At 38.1% G+C, this 17500-nt stretch overlaps 1 protein-coding gene across 8 annotated transcripts in view; it reads right to left on the bottom strand.

Moving 5' to 3' along the window:
- The window catches only part of pan (pangolin), a 575726-nt gene extending 560783 nt beyond the window's left edge, over positions 1–14943 (bottom strand). For 5 of the 8 annotated variants that reach the window (XM_067095686.1, XM_067095685.1, XM_067095690.1 and 2 more), the window contains exon 1: positions 14689–14942. In XM_067095686.1, coding sequence (XP_066951787.1) covers positions 14689–14841 — 153 coding nt within the window. In that variant the 5' untranslated portion in view covers positions 14842–14942. Of the gene's footprint in view, positions 1–966; positions 1111–14688 lie in introns of those variants that run through there. The other 3 variants (XM_067095689.1, XM_067095688.1, XM_067095691.1) reach the window with 2 other exon arrangements.
- Positions 14944–17500: the final 2557 nt, after the last annotated feature.

The raw sequence follows: 17500 nt of genomic DNA, 5'->3' as shown, positions 1-17500 counted from the left end.
AGAGGGATTTTTCATGACCTCTCTGTCGTGGTGTCATGTATTCTAAGTAAAACTGCAATGAAATATAACTTTATTTTCCTTCAGTTTCCATACTAGGCTACTTCACCAATGCACAGTTTTTCGCCAACATAAAACTGTGATAAAAGTTCGACGAAAAATTCCCCAAAAAGGATTTAATCGCCATTCACAATCATTTATGACTTTTTGTAGGAAGAAAATATCTACCCAAATTCTGACAAAACAAAATGGGACGATTCATCACCACGTTGCAAAGTAGGCTATCATCCTAACCATAATTTCTCAAGTCACTTTGAACATCTGTTCTGCCGATCATGATAAAATACAAAGGTCCTGATTATAAATATGCTAATGGAACTGTCACGAAATAAAAAGAACTGACTCTTCCCTTTTCACACTTCACTCGGGGTATGAACATCGGAAAATGAACAGTAGTCTGACACAAAAGAGATATCCAACTTCCTACAGGCTGAGCGAGGTTACTGCCCGATGTGGACATCCACGGTGTCTTGGGACGATACAGTATTAGTCATTACATCATGACACTTTCAGCTTCTTTACAACATGTAAATACAATACCGAAAATTACAGGGGATACGCAACAACACGTTCCTTGAAGGGTTAACAATTCACATAAATGATAATGGAGTTGACTGTGAGATTCCAAGTGTCGCTTCACCTGAATGCTATGTCTAATAAACACATAACTTAACGGATAACATCACTTTAAATCACTAAATTCGGTACATCAAAATGACTGCATAATAATTTAAACAGAAAATTAAAATTAAAACAAACCTACGTTCCACAAAAGTTAATATCCTCCTCTGATTACCATTCTGAACATTTTAAGCCTATTCTAAAGAAGCTGAAACGAAGCGTATTCAAATGAGGTAGAAGCTAATAAAAACATTCTGAGCACACTATAATGAAAAATATCATGCTTACGGGTACTATGTGCAGTCGTAATTCTCTTTTTTACTGATCTGATAAGCAGGAACTACTCCATCCAGACACTAAAACAACCAGGGATCCCTTAAGATGTGTTTACTTTCAATTCATTTTTAGCTGGAACAACCACGCCACAACCTTATAACTAAATGATGAAGGAAGAGAGAAACGCCTGATTTTCAGCTGCAATGAAGCAAATCGCTCTCAGCGCGCCTCTCACGGCAGTGTCGTGAAAGTAACCATATAGAGGTTAGGGCAACATGACACTCAGGCTGCTGACGACTACCAACTAGTATATCTTGACGGTATTATACATTAGCTTCCAGTAATAGGAATCATTCCTATCGTGTTTCAGGGTGGTTTTAGCACCGGCCTGCGAGGAAGAGGAGGGTTCCAACTACACTACAATATATGGCGCGATCTAGATTGTTTACAAATGACTAGCAGTGAAACTGACACCAACCGATCAGCCTTGGTCGGGTTCACCTGCTGCTGCTGCTGCTTCATTTTTCTCCAGAAACCAACATAGCAACCCTTTCGAGGCAGTATTCTGGCGACAACCATTAACGACCAAGGGGATAAGGGAGGCTAATGTATATACTAATTACCATTTAAGATAGTGATTAGCGAGATGAAACTGACGTTCAGTATGGTTGCTGCATCGCCAACCAACCAACCAAAAAACAACACACACAAACATACAAACACAAACAATGTATCATGATACTCCAGGACTGGTTTGAGACAGGTTTCGGCTATCAATCAGTGTCCCAGGATTCAAGTTTTAACAGACGACGATACAAGACTAATTAATTGAGGTGAGGTTATCTCCACGAATGCTGTACGGAAACCAATCCCAATACTACACAAATGCATACACAAACATAAACATTAAATCTGCATTAAAGATATATATATATATATATATATATATATATATATATATATATATAGCCTATATTAAACGTTCCAATGTATAACAAGAATCGACCATTTCCTTTAAGATATCCCAGTATCTTAAGACTAATATTTATATAACACTAAACAAGCTGATCTCCTAAAACCCAATGCCATCTCCAGGCAGGAGCAACGGGCGGTACTCCAAACATGGTAGAGATGCTGACGTCACATATGTAAACAAAATGCCAAATGACGTCACTTCTGTGAACGACCAAAGTATAAGACGACGCAGCCTCCAATGAAGAATCACAACACATACATGGCAACACAAATTCTAGAAATCCAAGGATTCTGTATTTGTGTACATATATACTGTATGTATATATATATATATATATATATATATATATATATATATATATATATATATATATATATATATATATGTGTGTGTGTGTAGAGTGAGAGAGAGAGAGAGAGAGAGAGAGAGAGAGAGAGAGAGAGAGAGACTTTAACACTTCAGAATAGGATTACAGGTGTTTAGTACAACTACTGCGACTAGGGTTCTCTACTTTCAATTCAATGACCAAATAGGGCGGCATATTAGAGAACGCTAGAATCAAAACCACCAATTAGGCTAAACACTAACTAACTAGCAGTAATGAGGTTGAGTTTGTCTTTCAGCTCCCAGCCACCCAAACAAAATCCTCCACAACAAAAATAATAATAATTAAAAAGGTTTTTGACATTCAATGGAAATGCTACTTGACCGATCACAACGGAACATTCTAGTTGTTCCTTCTAGAGCATCGACCCTTCATCCCACACCAAACAAGATAAACACCACTAAAGCATTGCTAAGAAATGTCGACGACGGAACGGCAGAATGAAGGTGGTGTTTGTCCTCTAGCAACTGGGGAGGGCGACGGCGTCCCCTTCTCATTACAAAGGTGAAGTCGTTGCTTCATCATGCCACGTGTGAGTACTGCTAATTACCGCTTAGTGGAGGCGTCTGCATCTAAAGTCGGGTCAGGTATGGCGGGCGCACTCGCCTGAGTAATTTCAAGAGTGGCTGGCGATAACAAGCGATAGAATTGGTGATTAGATCGTTACTCGACCTTAATTGGTGATTGTATTCCTGCCGTAGTACCTTCCAATGACAAAGTACACTTGTTGGCTATCAGTTTAATAGCTAACTAGCCTTCCTGTCATACGCTTCCTCGATAACATCGCGACATGCTTTCCGACCCTGTTGTTGAATACAATGCCAGCCCATTAACATATACACCTGCGTCGATAGCATCCGCCATCGGGAAACCGCTTCTGTTTCATCTCCACCCAAATGATCGTTAGTCATTTCACAATGAATAACAAAACAATGTTAAAGTTCAGCTAACAACTCACCTCGTACAACCGACCACCTCTTCTTTCTCCTATGAGAGATGGGGAGATAAACCCACGAAGCATAGTCGCCAATTCCTAACCAAAGAACCTCTCAGTCAGTATTCTTCCAGGTTTACCATTTAAAAAGGAAATACCACCGTAATAGCAATAATACGGCCGGCTATCATTGAGGAAGATCCTTCAAGAAAGGTGATAAAATTGCATAGGCTAACTGTACTATAAGCTGATTTATTAGTTAATGCCAATGGCAACATACAAAATACCAGATCGCTACATATCGAATGGTCCTCAGGGATAGTCAACTTTGCCAGTCTTGTCAAAATGTTAATAGAGAGTTTATTCAAAGTGAAATCAACTGAAAACGTTCATACGCAGCTCACATTTCTTGAAAAAAAAAAAAAAAAAAAAAAAAAAACAGGCCACGAAAACCCACCTCCCATGCTCTTGTGAAAGATGCCATCGCTACCCAAATTCGGATTACCACCAAAATGGCCATAATATTCGTTCCAGTGTTGTTCTCATGAGCGATCGGCCAGTAACAAATCCTAAGAAGCTTCATCCACAGAGGATCCGAAATATCACTACAACGCAAGGGGTACCTCAAGATCAATGGCAACCTCTATTACAATCGATTCAAAACCACTGGCTTGGTCTTACTCGTGCCACTGACAGAAGTCCCCTTCAGCCGGAAAAAAATCAAGTGAGTTGTATATAGTGGACATCTGATGAAAAATACCTGGATAAAAAATCAATAACAAAAACAATTTTAAAAATTCACAAGAACAGCCGATAGGTGAATAAACACACAGCAGCATCTTACGTGTATGTATAAGCAAACATCGCAAAATCCCAGCCAACACCGAATACAACAAATGACCACTCCATCTTTGGCCTCCTTTTCACAGGTTTAATCAAAGATGATTGACAAGGTTCATATGACTGGTATCTGACTGAGTGACAAGTCGCTATTGTCTTATCTCTTTGAGAGACAAGCCTGGATGGTTCTTATTCGAACATTCATCAAAGTTCACCTCTGATACAGCTGTTAACAATTAGGCTATACGAAGCACATAGCCTACTAACGAAAGCTCGATTTTGATAAAATCACAATTCTCCATATCATCAATGCTGTTGCTAATAAAGATTATATACAAAAACAGAATGAGTGAAAATACGAACAGTACTGAAAATATGTTATTAATAAAACTCATGAAATAGAAAAACTTGTAAATGGTATATAATAACAGACGCTCAACCAATGGAACTCAAACTCCAACTGACCAGGGCCACAACACAGCGGCTATGACACAGCCTAAGGTATGCGAACACAGGTTATCCGGCCACCAGTAAGAGCGAGGCAGCACCTGAGATCAAATGCCAAAAGAGCCACCTTGGTTCTACGATGAGTTAAATGGGGCACGATGCAAAAGGAGGGCGTACTAAGGCGCTTCCAATCTGCCAAAAAATACATCAGCACTCTGACATAGAGAAACCCTCCCTAGTCTGTCAAGTGGTCTGGCACATCAGAAAACAATACCAATGATCCAGCATAAAAACATCGATATTATCAATACAACACGGCAACGGGACGGCTTGACTTACAATGTCAGAAATTAAATATTGCATACCTAGAAATATGACAGAAGTTTGAATAGCTTGGCCTGAAATACATCCATAAACTAAAATATCTTTAAACTTAAATAAAAAAAAAACATGCAGACTGAACTTAAAATCCTGAGAGTAGAAAAGGAAGAAATGGTTCCCAAAGGTCAGATGTACAGATGTACAAATGCGAAGTTCGGTCCCCAAATAATGCGCACTGAGGGATGCGGCATAGCTGCTGGCTTTGCGTGGCTGTCATGTCAAAAGGCGTGGGAGGGACCCAATCGAGGATTTCTCGAGAGCGGCTACAAAAGTAAAAACTATAGATAGAGCAGAAAAAAGAAAACTCTTCTACAGAAGAGGGCTTACTTCCTCTTCGGAAGGACGCATCAGCACACCTTTCCGTATGTATATAACCCAAAAGCTTGACCTTAACTGCGCACAGCAGAGGCTTGTGCCAAAGCCCGCCTTTCTTCATTACATCGTTTAAAAGCAGACAACCATCACTAAATCCCACAGACAGAATACCGAAATCAAAGGCTTAAAAATCCAAAGGCTAATAGAAGTCTCCACAAATTACCCAGTAATGCAGTTGTTTATGGTCCCAGCCCACATATACTGATTAAGCCACATTAAGGGTCACCAAGTTAATAAATTCGGTCACGCGATGAAACTCACCAGTAAAAAGATATTCCTGGCATTTAATTGCCAAGCGACATGCAGGGATCCGCGGTGGAGGGTGGGGGGTTGGGGGGGTCCGGGAGACAGAAGCAACACTGGGTTAAATTCGTACCTAAAGGAAAAAATGCGCACACTCATATTAAATGATCAAATCATCTACAGTATGGCATTTTCTAAGAGGATACTCCCTTGGGTAACGAAAACCATTGCAAAGCGCAGGCAGTGTCATTAAGGGCGGCCTTTAATGTACTAGCACAGCATAAAGGATCAAATTATTAATACTCCAAAAGAAACCTGTAGTACAGGAGTCGACTTCTCCTCTGTACTAAAAACGACATCAAATGTTTCAGTTCAAAAAAGAAAGGATAAGGAATATTAAGAGATTCCAGCACATGTATGGAAATGAGTAAATAAAATATATGAATCATAAAAATTAGCATATTTTCTAAATGACACTAATCTTGCGAATGCTTCATGATTAATAAATTTGCGGATTTAAACAGTACACTAGCTAAACCACATGGACAGAAAAACACTTAGTATCAAATACGAGTGACTACCCTAAATAGGCTATATGTCGTGTGTAAGCATACGATAAAACAGGATGAGGTGTAGACAATTTTTTTTTATCATTATTCCTTATATATACAGTAATGCTAGCAATTTTCCATAATATATAGGCTATGCCCTACATACAATTATACATATATATATATATATATATATATATATATATATATATATATATATATATATATATATATATATATATATATATACGTACTCTTAATCTAACAGTGGATATAAAAAAATTGTTACAACTTAAATGAGAATAAATGATGAGAGAGAGAGAGAGAGAGAGAGAGAGAGAGAGAGAGAGAGAGAGAGAGAGAGAGAGAGAGAGAGAGAGAATCTTCCTTACAAGTCATACAGTATTTTCCTGTGATCAATATCGCATGATGCAATAGGTATATGAAAATAGCAAAGGAACTTTACCACAGTCATTTACCACCAACCAATAACTTTGGTTGATTTCATTTTCATACGATTTCAAACATCTGCGCAACATAAAAAACATTAGAACTTAATCACATGAAAGCGTCTCGAGTTCCATCAGAGAATAATCTTAAGCGGTTTTTCCGCCTTAAGAAAACAGGAAGTGAGATAGTTTTAGCCATATGAAAATAAATACTATTAGGTCTAAGAAGTGGAAAATCCCTCCGACGTCAACGTGATTAATATGCTCAGGTTAACAAAAGCCTGAAGTTTATTAGCGGAGACGCCAACCTTTGAAACTTTTAGACTAATGCTCCTCGTGATACAGACAGTATTCAGTCTAACGGGACCAATAACAACTGATTTTACTTCACTCTCCGAACCCCGCAGGCCAATAGGCCAAGCAATGAATTATTCCAGATAAAGAGTCAGCATGCGGTATAAGTCGAAGAGAACTGCGAGCCTCATTGCAGGAGGAACTCCCACTCTCCCACCAAGTGCCGAACATATTGCTGTCTTCACCTGTTTCTAATAATTGCCGGTATTTTGTACATTTATATCGGAGATTTAAATTAGGCTACTACAGAAAAATTTGAATACAATCTGTTAAAAATTAAACGTGCTGCATTTTAAAACGACGGTATCCATACAGTACCGAAAAATAATTGAATAAACAGGCGACTAACAAGTTTTAATCCCTTGATAATTATCTGTCTTATTTACTCGCAACATTACTCGTATGATTTCACTCCTGCAAACAATTACGGATAAACCTGAGAGAGAGAGAGAGAGAGAGAGAGAGAGAGAGAGAGAGAGAGAGAGAGAGAGAGAGAGAGAACCTGACTATGCGAATATTAAATAACTGCTGAAAATACAGCGGCTCATGGTGGGAACATAATTTTTTACTTCCCCTCTGTCATCATCTCGTGTAAAAGAGACGACAAAACGTCTTGTTCGGGACAATAGTTATTACAAGGCCATTAACTAGTCATAAAATCTTGAACGACCGTAAACAGAGGTAGCGGTAATTAGCACTATATCGATCAAAAGAAGACATCAAAAGAGGGTAATGGTCCAATTACTAACCATTAACAACTAAACTCACCTCTGACTGGATCAAATGCAACTTCGAGCAGCCGAAATAATAATAATAATAATAATAATCTTTGCAGGATAAGGACTGACTTCATAATTTGAACTAGAGAAAAATCAAAAGTAACCAGAGATGAAATTGGTCATGAAATGGAAAAAGGGTTCTAGTAATCTCGTCTAGGCCTACGCGGCCTAAGAGCCATAAAGAAGTTACATGTTTGATGAAGATTACTATTCATACGGTGTTATGAAAAGTTGAACGCGACTGCTGAATCACATCTCCATAATCAGTTGATTACTATTATTAACATTTCTTTGCTGTCGTTAAATATCCGTCGCCTGTTTTTTTTTTTTTTTTTTTTAAAGTTTGTCGCGATTAGCTAACTTCTACGAGATGGTGAATGCTACCATGATATTTCGGGACACACATGCTGATGATACAATAGCTGACAGTATATAAAGGCCTGATTCATTCACTTTCTACTACTAAAATACATCAGCCAATCAGAGGCAAGATAAAAGCTTCAGTGATATCGATTGTAGATATTTCCCGTTAGCTCATGAAAGAAAATATACTTTAGCCTCTTGTATTTATTGCCAGAACGGTTTGTTGCGAAAGACAAGAAAACTGGAGCAACCTAAAGTTAAAGAAGCTGAACAAGCGGCTGCGAAAGGACCAATAAGAATGGACGAAGGGTCTAGGTCTCTAGGATGAAAGCAATGCAGCCGAGGCCGACGGGACGCAGCGGAGGACCACCTCCCGAGAAGGCACATTGCAAGAGGTACCCGACCACCGCTAGAAAGGAAGAGTTGTCTCTCCTCCACTTCGGGTACTGGACTCTGCTGCCACACAGGGGAAATTCGAAACTAAAGCAGCATTAACAGACTGATCATTAAGGAAAGGCACAAAGAATGAAATCCGAAGCAAAATATAACATTTAAAAAGAAGGTACAAATGAATTCAGTTTTTCTGGTACTAATCAAATTTCGCCGAACAAACGCAAAATTACTACCTTTGCTAGCCACGTGCTGATGGTGGCGGCAACTCTAATCGCTTTTCTAAAAAAAAAAAATCCCTGTGGACCTAGAATTGAGGTTTGGGGTCATTCCGTAATCAAGCAATATATAACTCGCAAAAAAAAAATTTGGAATATCTAACATATGAGGCAGTTTCCTAACAATGTAAAACCAAAGCCGCATGAATACTAATAACGGCAAAGATAATATAATCAATTTGAAAAAGCACGAGACGAAACCAAATGCGGCTGCAAAGTGAAACTGCCTTCCTCACCTACATGACAAAGCAAACCGGATCATATTAAGTTCAAGAAATTTATTCCCTCATCTTCGCGATAGCCATCTCTGTTTAGTACAATATATAAGAAGCAGCAGCAATTTTCTCCAAGTAATAATAGCAAAATATCAGGTTGAGGCTGAGGCACTGTGAACTTTCGGGTGTGAGAATGAGGCGAGAAATAAATGACCGCGAAAGATTAAAAAAAAAATGAGAGAGAGAGAGAGAGAGAGAGAGAGAGAGAGAGAGAGAGAGAGAGAGAGAGAGAGAGAGAATGTGCAGTATAAAATAAAAATAAAGCTTATTTTTGGATCTGGGCGTTCAAGACCCACGATCGAACATGAGAACAAGAGTTGAACTTGAACGCACTGAAGATCTCAAGATCTTCCGGTCTCAGAGTGGTTAATTACGCATATCTTCAAAGGGATGCATCCAAGCCACCGCGCTATTTTCATCAAACAATATCCGCATGCTAACTAACTCAAATGCAACAGTCTTGGGATGCGCAAACCTCCTAGGGTACGACAAATATAAATCCTATCTACGCGGCTTCGGATGCCTTTGTTAATTCATGCCAGTTCACCATTAACTTTTAGATACCTTTGTCCTTTGTTCACAGAGCCTTAGAAATATAACGGAAAATGATCTCAAATACTGAGTTTTGTGTTATATCTAAAGAAAAAAAGAAATAAAACGACGAACCGAGCAATTACCTTGCCCAGGAAACCTTACAGATTGTAAGATTTCCTGCAGATGGTAATCGCTGAATCATTTTGTTTGCAGACTTCGACTTCGCTAGGTACCCCCTCCCCTTCCACTACAGATCATACAACTACAGTATATGGAACACAGCCACATTGGTCACTCTCATGAAACCTTACTCTGCATTATCGAAAAACAAATATTAGGAGGAGAAAACACAAGGTAGGTGCCTCGCGCAATTCTATAAACGACAAGCTATTATCACTTGTAACACGTGTATGCATATCAAGATAAAGCTTGTTGAAAAATAAAGGAATACTTTCAGTAATAGAAATAGAAACTGACTTATGATTTTATATATATATATATATATATATATATATATATATATATATATATATACATATACACACACACACACACACACACATATATATATATATATATATATATATATATATATATATATATATATATATATATATATATATATATATATCTCCCAAACCTTACTTGAACTTATTCAATAGGGTACAACTGCACGAAAAGATTGCCCTTCAACACTTGCCCTTGATAAAAGGCGAAAAACCTTTTGTTGCAATGTAGCTACGACAAACATACTATCGTTGAAAGGCATGCCTCTGATGATTGCTGGCGCGTCAACTACTGTGAACGATACAAGTAACTCGCGATGTTTTAAAACGCCGCTGGAGGGAGGTTCTTCTGAACCTCCTGAACCGATACTAGAATATCAACAACTTTATGGTTTAAGATCTCTTAACCGTTTCAAACGACACAGACACTGGGCCAGTTTACTGATAGCCTGTATTACTAAATGACTGTAACTACCAAAAATTGAACGGGAGACAGTTTCACAACACACTAGAGATAACAAAGAGATTAAGCGCTCTCTCTAGATCCGTTGGGTGAAAGCCACAAAAAGCAACATACGGCTAGTTGACAAAATTCGCACTGAAAATGTATAGGCCGTCTGAGAAATGCAAAAAACATAAGCCCTACCGCCGTTATGTGAAACAAATATAAAACACATTAAAAGAAATGCAGTCCAAGACACATATTGTGTTACCCACATTTAAAAACTCTCATAAACTCCGGCAAGTATTGGAGATTTAGATTTGAATATATATATATATATATATATATATATATATATATATATATATATATATATATATATATATATATATATATATGTAAAAATTGCGATTTTCAGTGAGGCATTAACCACACTCCTATGTAAAAATACAAAACACTAAGCCAATGTCATTACAGTCTATATCAGGGATCATCATCAGTCAAATGGAGAACAAAATCTCATAACTCCACTGAAATATTTGCGCATACCTATAACGCGTTATACATGGCATTCAACCAAGCGGACACGCACCTATGTTCTCTCAATGTACCCACACGCTATTTTTCTTATACAAAACTCACGTACAACTTTCGAGATCTCTGAGCGCATATTACTTTGTGTGTGCTGGGTGTGGGGGATATACGCATGATGAAAATCTTGCTACTTAGGCTAGCTAGAGTACTGCCACAGCGGTAGCTGATTAAACATCACCCTATGTTAAAAAATAAATATCATGGAGAGCAAACACAATATAGGTATCTCGCGCGTTTATGTAGAAGAGCGAAAACCATTTAAACCCCGTGTGTGCAGATCAAGATTCGCTTGCAGAAACGCTCTATCCGGCAATCAGATATCGTCAATACAATCAGTGCGAGATTTTTCTCTGTGAATGGATTCGATAGACCGATCGGGGCGCGATTTCTCCTGGTCTAGCGAACAATAATTCTCATAACGTCGTTTCATTTCTGAGACCAGGGGTAACCTTACTACCGTGTAAGCCTAATAATAACGACTTCCAAAGGTTTCTTAGGGATCCGGGAACTTTTGATTCAAGCGCAAGCATTGAAAATCACTGGATTTTTTATTCTTAAAATTTCAATCCCAGGATTACAGTATATTCCCGATTTTTCATAAGGTACCGGTATATCAAAGGTGTCTAAACCAATTTCCGCTTAAAACACAATGACATCGGGAATATGGGAATTAAATGCTAACCCCCAAAATGGTTCACTTCCGCTTCTCCACACCGTCAGCGAAGAAGGCGCTTGAAACCAGGGACAACGTTTCATAGCAGGTTCATCAGTCTAATTTCAAACATAATGTTAAAAACGTCAAAATTCATGATTACATGATGCGGGCGCTTAACTTTTCTTATTCGAACACATTCTTACTCACGGAAAGACTATAACTATCTTACCGGCCACGTAAAAAAAAAAAAAAAAAGCCTCAAAAAAATTTATTTTGTGATATGTGCGTTGAAGATTAATGAAACTCCTCTAACAGAGACAAATACAATCAAACTCCTCTATCAGAGGCAAATACAATCATGTGAGGCTTAGCATTATAATAACACACATATTAGTGCGCTTGGTTTTACATTTCCGGTCGTATTATTATTACAATATTAAAATAAGTAGAATATTAGTCCTCAGAAACGCTATAAAATTGTACACCAACGACTAACACCAAGGATTAGAAATCTATATGAAAAAATATACGTGAACAGAACTCACAAACTACTCCCGCGAATTCTATATTAAAAGCATCCACACATGTTAGTAAACTTGGGCGAAAATCTAAACAAGGCATAAAATACATAATAATGTAAACTGAGTAAGCTGTGTTAATACAAACACATACGACAGTTGATTAGCCTACATTACTAAAATAAATCCAAAACTCTTCCGGTTTTATCATTAAAGAAGGCATCATAATATTACTGTATATAAAAATAACCATGGGCATCGACAAGATAAACTTAAAACACTTTGTCGTGACTAGTATTCACTAAAACTTGGCTACTTAGAGAGGGAGAAATGAAAAAAACGATCTCCTGCAGAAGTTCTCCCTTTGGAAGATCACGTGAGCACAAATCAAAAAACAGTTCAATACAATCCTTTGGTACACATTTTAGCTACTAATAAAATCATGCCACTTTCAAAGCACCTGATGAGTTTCAAACCCCTTCCCACAACAGCCTAAATCCCATAGCTTTTAACCTTGTGTCAGGTGGAAAAGTGAAAATTATACTATATAAACAACCTCTACTCTATTAGTAAAAAACATCCCCTAGGGGCACCTATAGTTAATATCCGACAATCAAAAGCTGCATTCGCAATGAAAACTTTCCTTTACACGATGTTTTGGGTCTAACGACCGTGAATGCGTAGCGGTTAGGCCTAACCTTACCAGATGAAACAATTTCTAAACCAGAGCAGACAAAAAAAAAAAAAAAATGCACGGAACCGACATCTACAGACAAAACAGAAATCTTGCACAAATCGATGATGACCAAGCCACAGATAAACATCTAATTCTTAGTCGTCTTCAAACTCCCACCCTGGAGATAAAATACCAAATGATGCTAACAATTTGATCTTTTTTTCTAAACCCGTAAAAACCATTCCCTCAATGATAAGGAGACTCCAACCCATGCCATCCCTCCGCAAATTGTGCCTGACACACTTTTTTTGTTTTTTATTCCCCCTCTAACTTAACAAATCTACGATGAGGGCTCTTATTATAAAATCGACAAAACGACTTATCGACCATTTTCTTGGGTCGATTTCCACGGCGTATGTGTCACGCAACATGGGAATGCAGACCTTCATGGTTATTCCTGACCACGAATGAAAACCCAATACAAAGATCATATATTAAAAATACTACCGCCTCTCGATAATTAACTTCATTCTCTTGAGCTTGCCTGATGGCAATTAACGTTACAAAATATTTTACCAACGCAAACTTCTAAAATAACTTTTGTTACGGATCTCACAAACGTCAAATTTTCAAGATTACAAGTCCCACCACAGTAATAAATATATAAGCAGAAAAAATATTCGTGACGCATTTAAAGAAAATTCACTCCAAACTAACCACCAAGTTCGTGAACTGCAAAACCATCCATCAACAATAGCAACCCCTTTACAAATTGTGACTTATTGGCTGGTGTGTGTAACTTTGACACTACTCGTTTTCCACATACATGTGGCTGACTTTCCTGCTAATGAAATTCACTTAACCTCTCTGGCGGCTAAAACCTATACCACATTCTGACATGAGCATGACAATGGATCTGGGCACATTTCTGCCAAATATCCAAATAAAACGACGGCAATGATCTCCACCCCAAAGCTTTTTCAAACTGACTGAAAGTAATGGAAACCAAACTTGTCCTACCATTTTGATATCCGGTGGTATCAAGGCGACCGTACAAGAACTGAATGCCATACTGCGATAACTGGCTACCTAACGTACAAAGCACATTGATCCAAGCACACCGTTCGTTTTCTAAATACTTAAGCAATTATATCTAACTTCTGATGGGAATGTAAAAATTAAAGTGTGATATGGGGTACTTGCGCCCGCCTGACCGTTGCGCCACCTGTATCATCGACCGCTGTGATGCGCACTTGTCCGACACCAGCCGCGACTTTACTTGAAAATAGAAAGAAAAACTTGTAATAACTTTTCCCAGGACATCCGGTTGCGAAAGAGACTTCGTCACCAACAAAAAAAATACACCATTGAATAGGTCAGGCCTACTTATGGAAAGTTTACCACATAAGGTTTCCGTCAAACTGACGATTCTTGCAGTTGAAACACTGGGTATTATCCTCATATCAACTGCATTCAACGCACGTTACTGGATGATTCCAAAAATAGGCTGGGATCACTGCTTCAACATTGGCTTTAGCATACGAACTATTCTGCACTTTGTTTATCACTTCCAGTTAGGCTACAAGAAACACTTAGGCGATTATCACCACCTGCCGTTAGTCGCAGCACTGGTTTTGGTGACAGCAACAAATCTGGAAATTAATATACACAAACGAACATCCCAAATAATTAGAATATATAAAGAGTAGTCCCTGGCCGCCCAAAAGGCGTTGTTAGAAACACTCGAGGGCGGCGTAGAACTGGGCTTCTGGAGGGTAAACATTCGTACCTCTTCCGTTTCTGTGATGAGACTGCTTTTGTCTTCTGTTAAGTTTTCCGAGGAACGCTTCTCACTCTCCTCCTCATCTCCCTCATATTTAAAGACCTTGACCTCATCCTGTGACTCGACCTCCTCTCCGCCGCTACCGGAAACGGTCGGCATGATCAAGGTCAACCTTGCAACTGATCACTCGACACTACAAACGCGGAGCGGCAGAACCTCACTCACTACAACGCTCAACGCACACTAACTGGAGGCGGGCTGCGCACACGCACACCGCTTGCCAGCCCCTCCTGCTCACCAATCAGTGAGCGTGTATTTCGTGTGACCACGCCCTTCAGCCAATCAGAGCCTCAGAAAGAGCTTAAAGGCCGCCTTCTTATGACTTACCCCGCCCATCAAGCAAGGGTTCAGAGAGCGAGGTGCTGGAAAGCAGGATAGACGAAGCCGCCGCTTGGTGGCGATTATAACACCTTGCGCAGGTACTGTGCCACGTGCACATGTCACCATACAGTAGTGACGTCGTTATGTATACAGGACGGTATCAACACGTTAACTTGCTCGAGCGACCCCTATCATATCGGGAGTCAAACAGAGCGACTGATATCGGTTATCTCAACACAAGATAAGGATTTTATGGCAAAGCTTTTAGCTGTCACGAGCAAACCACAGAAATATTAATTTCGTGGACGGAATGTTTACTGCTGTTACCTCATGCAACACTACAATAAGAGAAGGAAAAAAATAATGGTTAACTTAGAGCGGCTTAGTGGCACAGCGTATTCCAGAATTCCGGTTCACACTCGATATTCCCGATCCAGGAATTCGCGTGCAGGGATTTCTTATTCACAACTGTCTCCAGTGTGACAGTCATCAATATAATATACCAGAGGCACACCTCCACCACTCTCCCAGGTGGCACGCCAAATTCCCATTAACACGTCCTGCTTCCTCCTCCTGCCTTTTATTCTACGTGCAAATCCACCGATCTTCCGACGTTCCGTCCTCGATTTCGCATAAGAAATCCCCTCGTTTGTAATCATTACTCATCCTTCTTGGTACTCAGTGTTATGATAATTAGGGATTTTGTTTATCTAAAGCGTAATTTTTTTTTCTCGTGTTTTCTCGCATAATCTAGCAATAGAATTCAGTGCAGGGAGACAAAAAGTATCGTCGCTGCGTTTCCAGTACTATGCTTGCTATAATGTGCTCAATTTCAGCCTCACATTAATTAAAGTCATTTATGATGTTAGTCAAACGAATATCTTATCAACACCAAATATGTCTTGATTTGCATAAAATGCAAATAATATTGCTTAGAATAGCTTTGTCGACGAATCTTCAATAACTTTATTAAGTAGGAAAAAAACAGATATTAAATCTATGTACGGTACGGAGTAAAAATAAAAATACAGCAAAAATGCTTAGGTGCTTTGCAAGTGCGTTCCCAGAATGCATCGAATTCCTTCCTGTATGTATGTATGTATGTATGAGCGCAAATTTATTATTTTTACTAACGTCTCTCTAACTCTCTCTCTTTGCAAAAAAAAAGGTAAAGACTATCGTAATTAATTGATGAAAGAAATAAACACGTATTCAAAATCAACACCAAAACGTGCAGGCAGTTATGCTAATGCAAGCTCATTATTTATTCAGAGTAATGACCAAAAGCGAAAATATGCGTCGAGGTTCATAAAATTAATATCATTAAGGTTCGGACCGTGGACAAAGAATACAGGTCAAGTGAGAGTCGTATTTTCTTGTTTCTTCTACCAGGAGGAAACGTTCAGAAATATATTGTGTTCATACTTCATGACACCAAGCACAATACCACCGGCATTGCACCCTCGCGCCCTCACTGAAGGTGAAGGAACAATTTTGCACGGTATTTATCATTTCAAGGAAGGCGGTAAATGATCGACTTAGCCATGTATTAACATTTCGCATACAACAGTCGAAGTCTTTTACGCTACGAAAATCTTATATATATATATATATATATATATATATATATATATATATATATAAATATATATATATATATATATATATATATATATATATATATATATATATATATAAATATATATTTATATATATATATACATACATACTTATTTATTTATATTATACATACATACAATATCAAATAATAAGGTGAAGAATCAAAGAAATAATCTGCCTTTAAAAATCAAGTCAAGGATATATTTATATATACAGTATATATATAGGCCTATGTATTAATGAATACTGTATGTCTTTAAAGAAAATGTATTCCTTTAATTGTTAAATCACAGATGACAATTTCAAAATCCATCCATAGAAACGAAACGAAAAAATAATTACATCTGTTTAAAAAATGTTAACATTCACAAAATCCAGGCGATGTGCAGATTATCTGCGTCCTTTCACTTATCGTTCGAAAGAGGCAGATAATGCTCACAGAAAACGATGACATCATTTGCACTGAAGTATTTACACAGAAAAATAATCGAAGTGTTCTTGTCAGAAATAAATACACAGAATAACTTGTGAAGCGTAGAAATAAATTTATACCACTCATCGTGATCAAAATCAGGACCCTTTGGATAAATAATAATAATAATAATAATAATAATAATCAACAACAAACTGTTCAATATCAGAACAGATAAAGGAGCGCATGATAGCAATACTTGGGCATAATTCTAATTTGCTTTTAGTCTAAGGTGATAGTTGCCATGAATAGAAAGAGGAAATTGGAACAGCAAAAGAATTCCACCAGGGGAACGAATTAAATAAATACTCCAGTCTGTGCATTTAAACTAAATTTCTTAAAAAT

Source organism: Macrobrachium rosenbergii, chromosome 51, assembly GCF_040412425.1.
Source record: "Macrobrachium rosenbergii isolate ZJJX-2024 chromosome 51, ASM4041242v1, whole genome shotgun sequence".
Classification (NCBI taxonomy): Eukaryota; Metazoa; Arthropoda; class Malacostraca; order Decapoda; family Palaemonidae; genus Macrobrachium; species Macrobrachium rosenbergii.
Note: the sequence above shows the minus strand (reverse complement) of the source record. Positions and strands in the feature narration are given on the sequence as shown.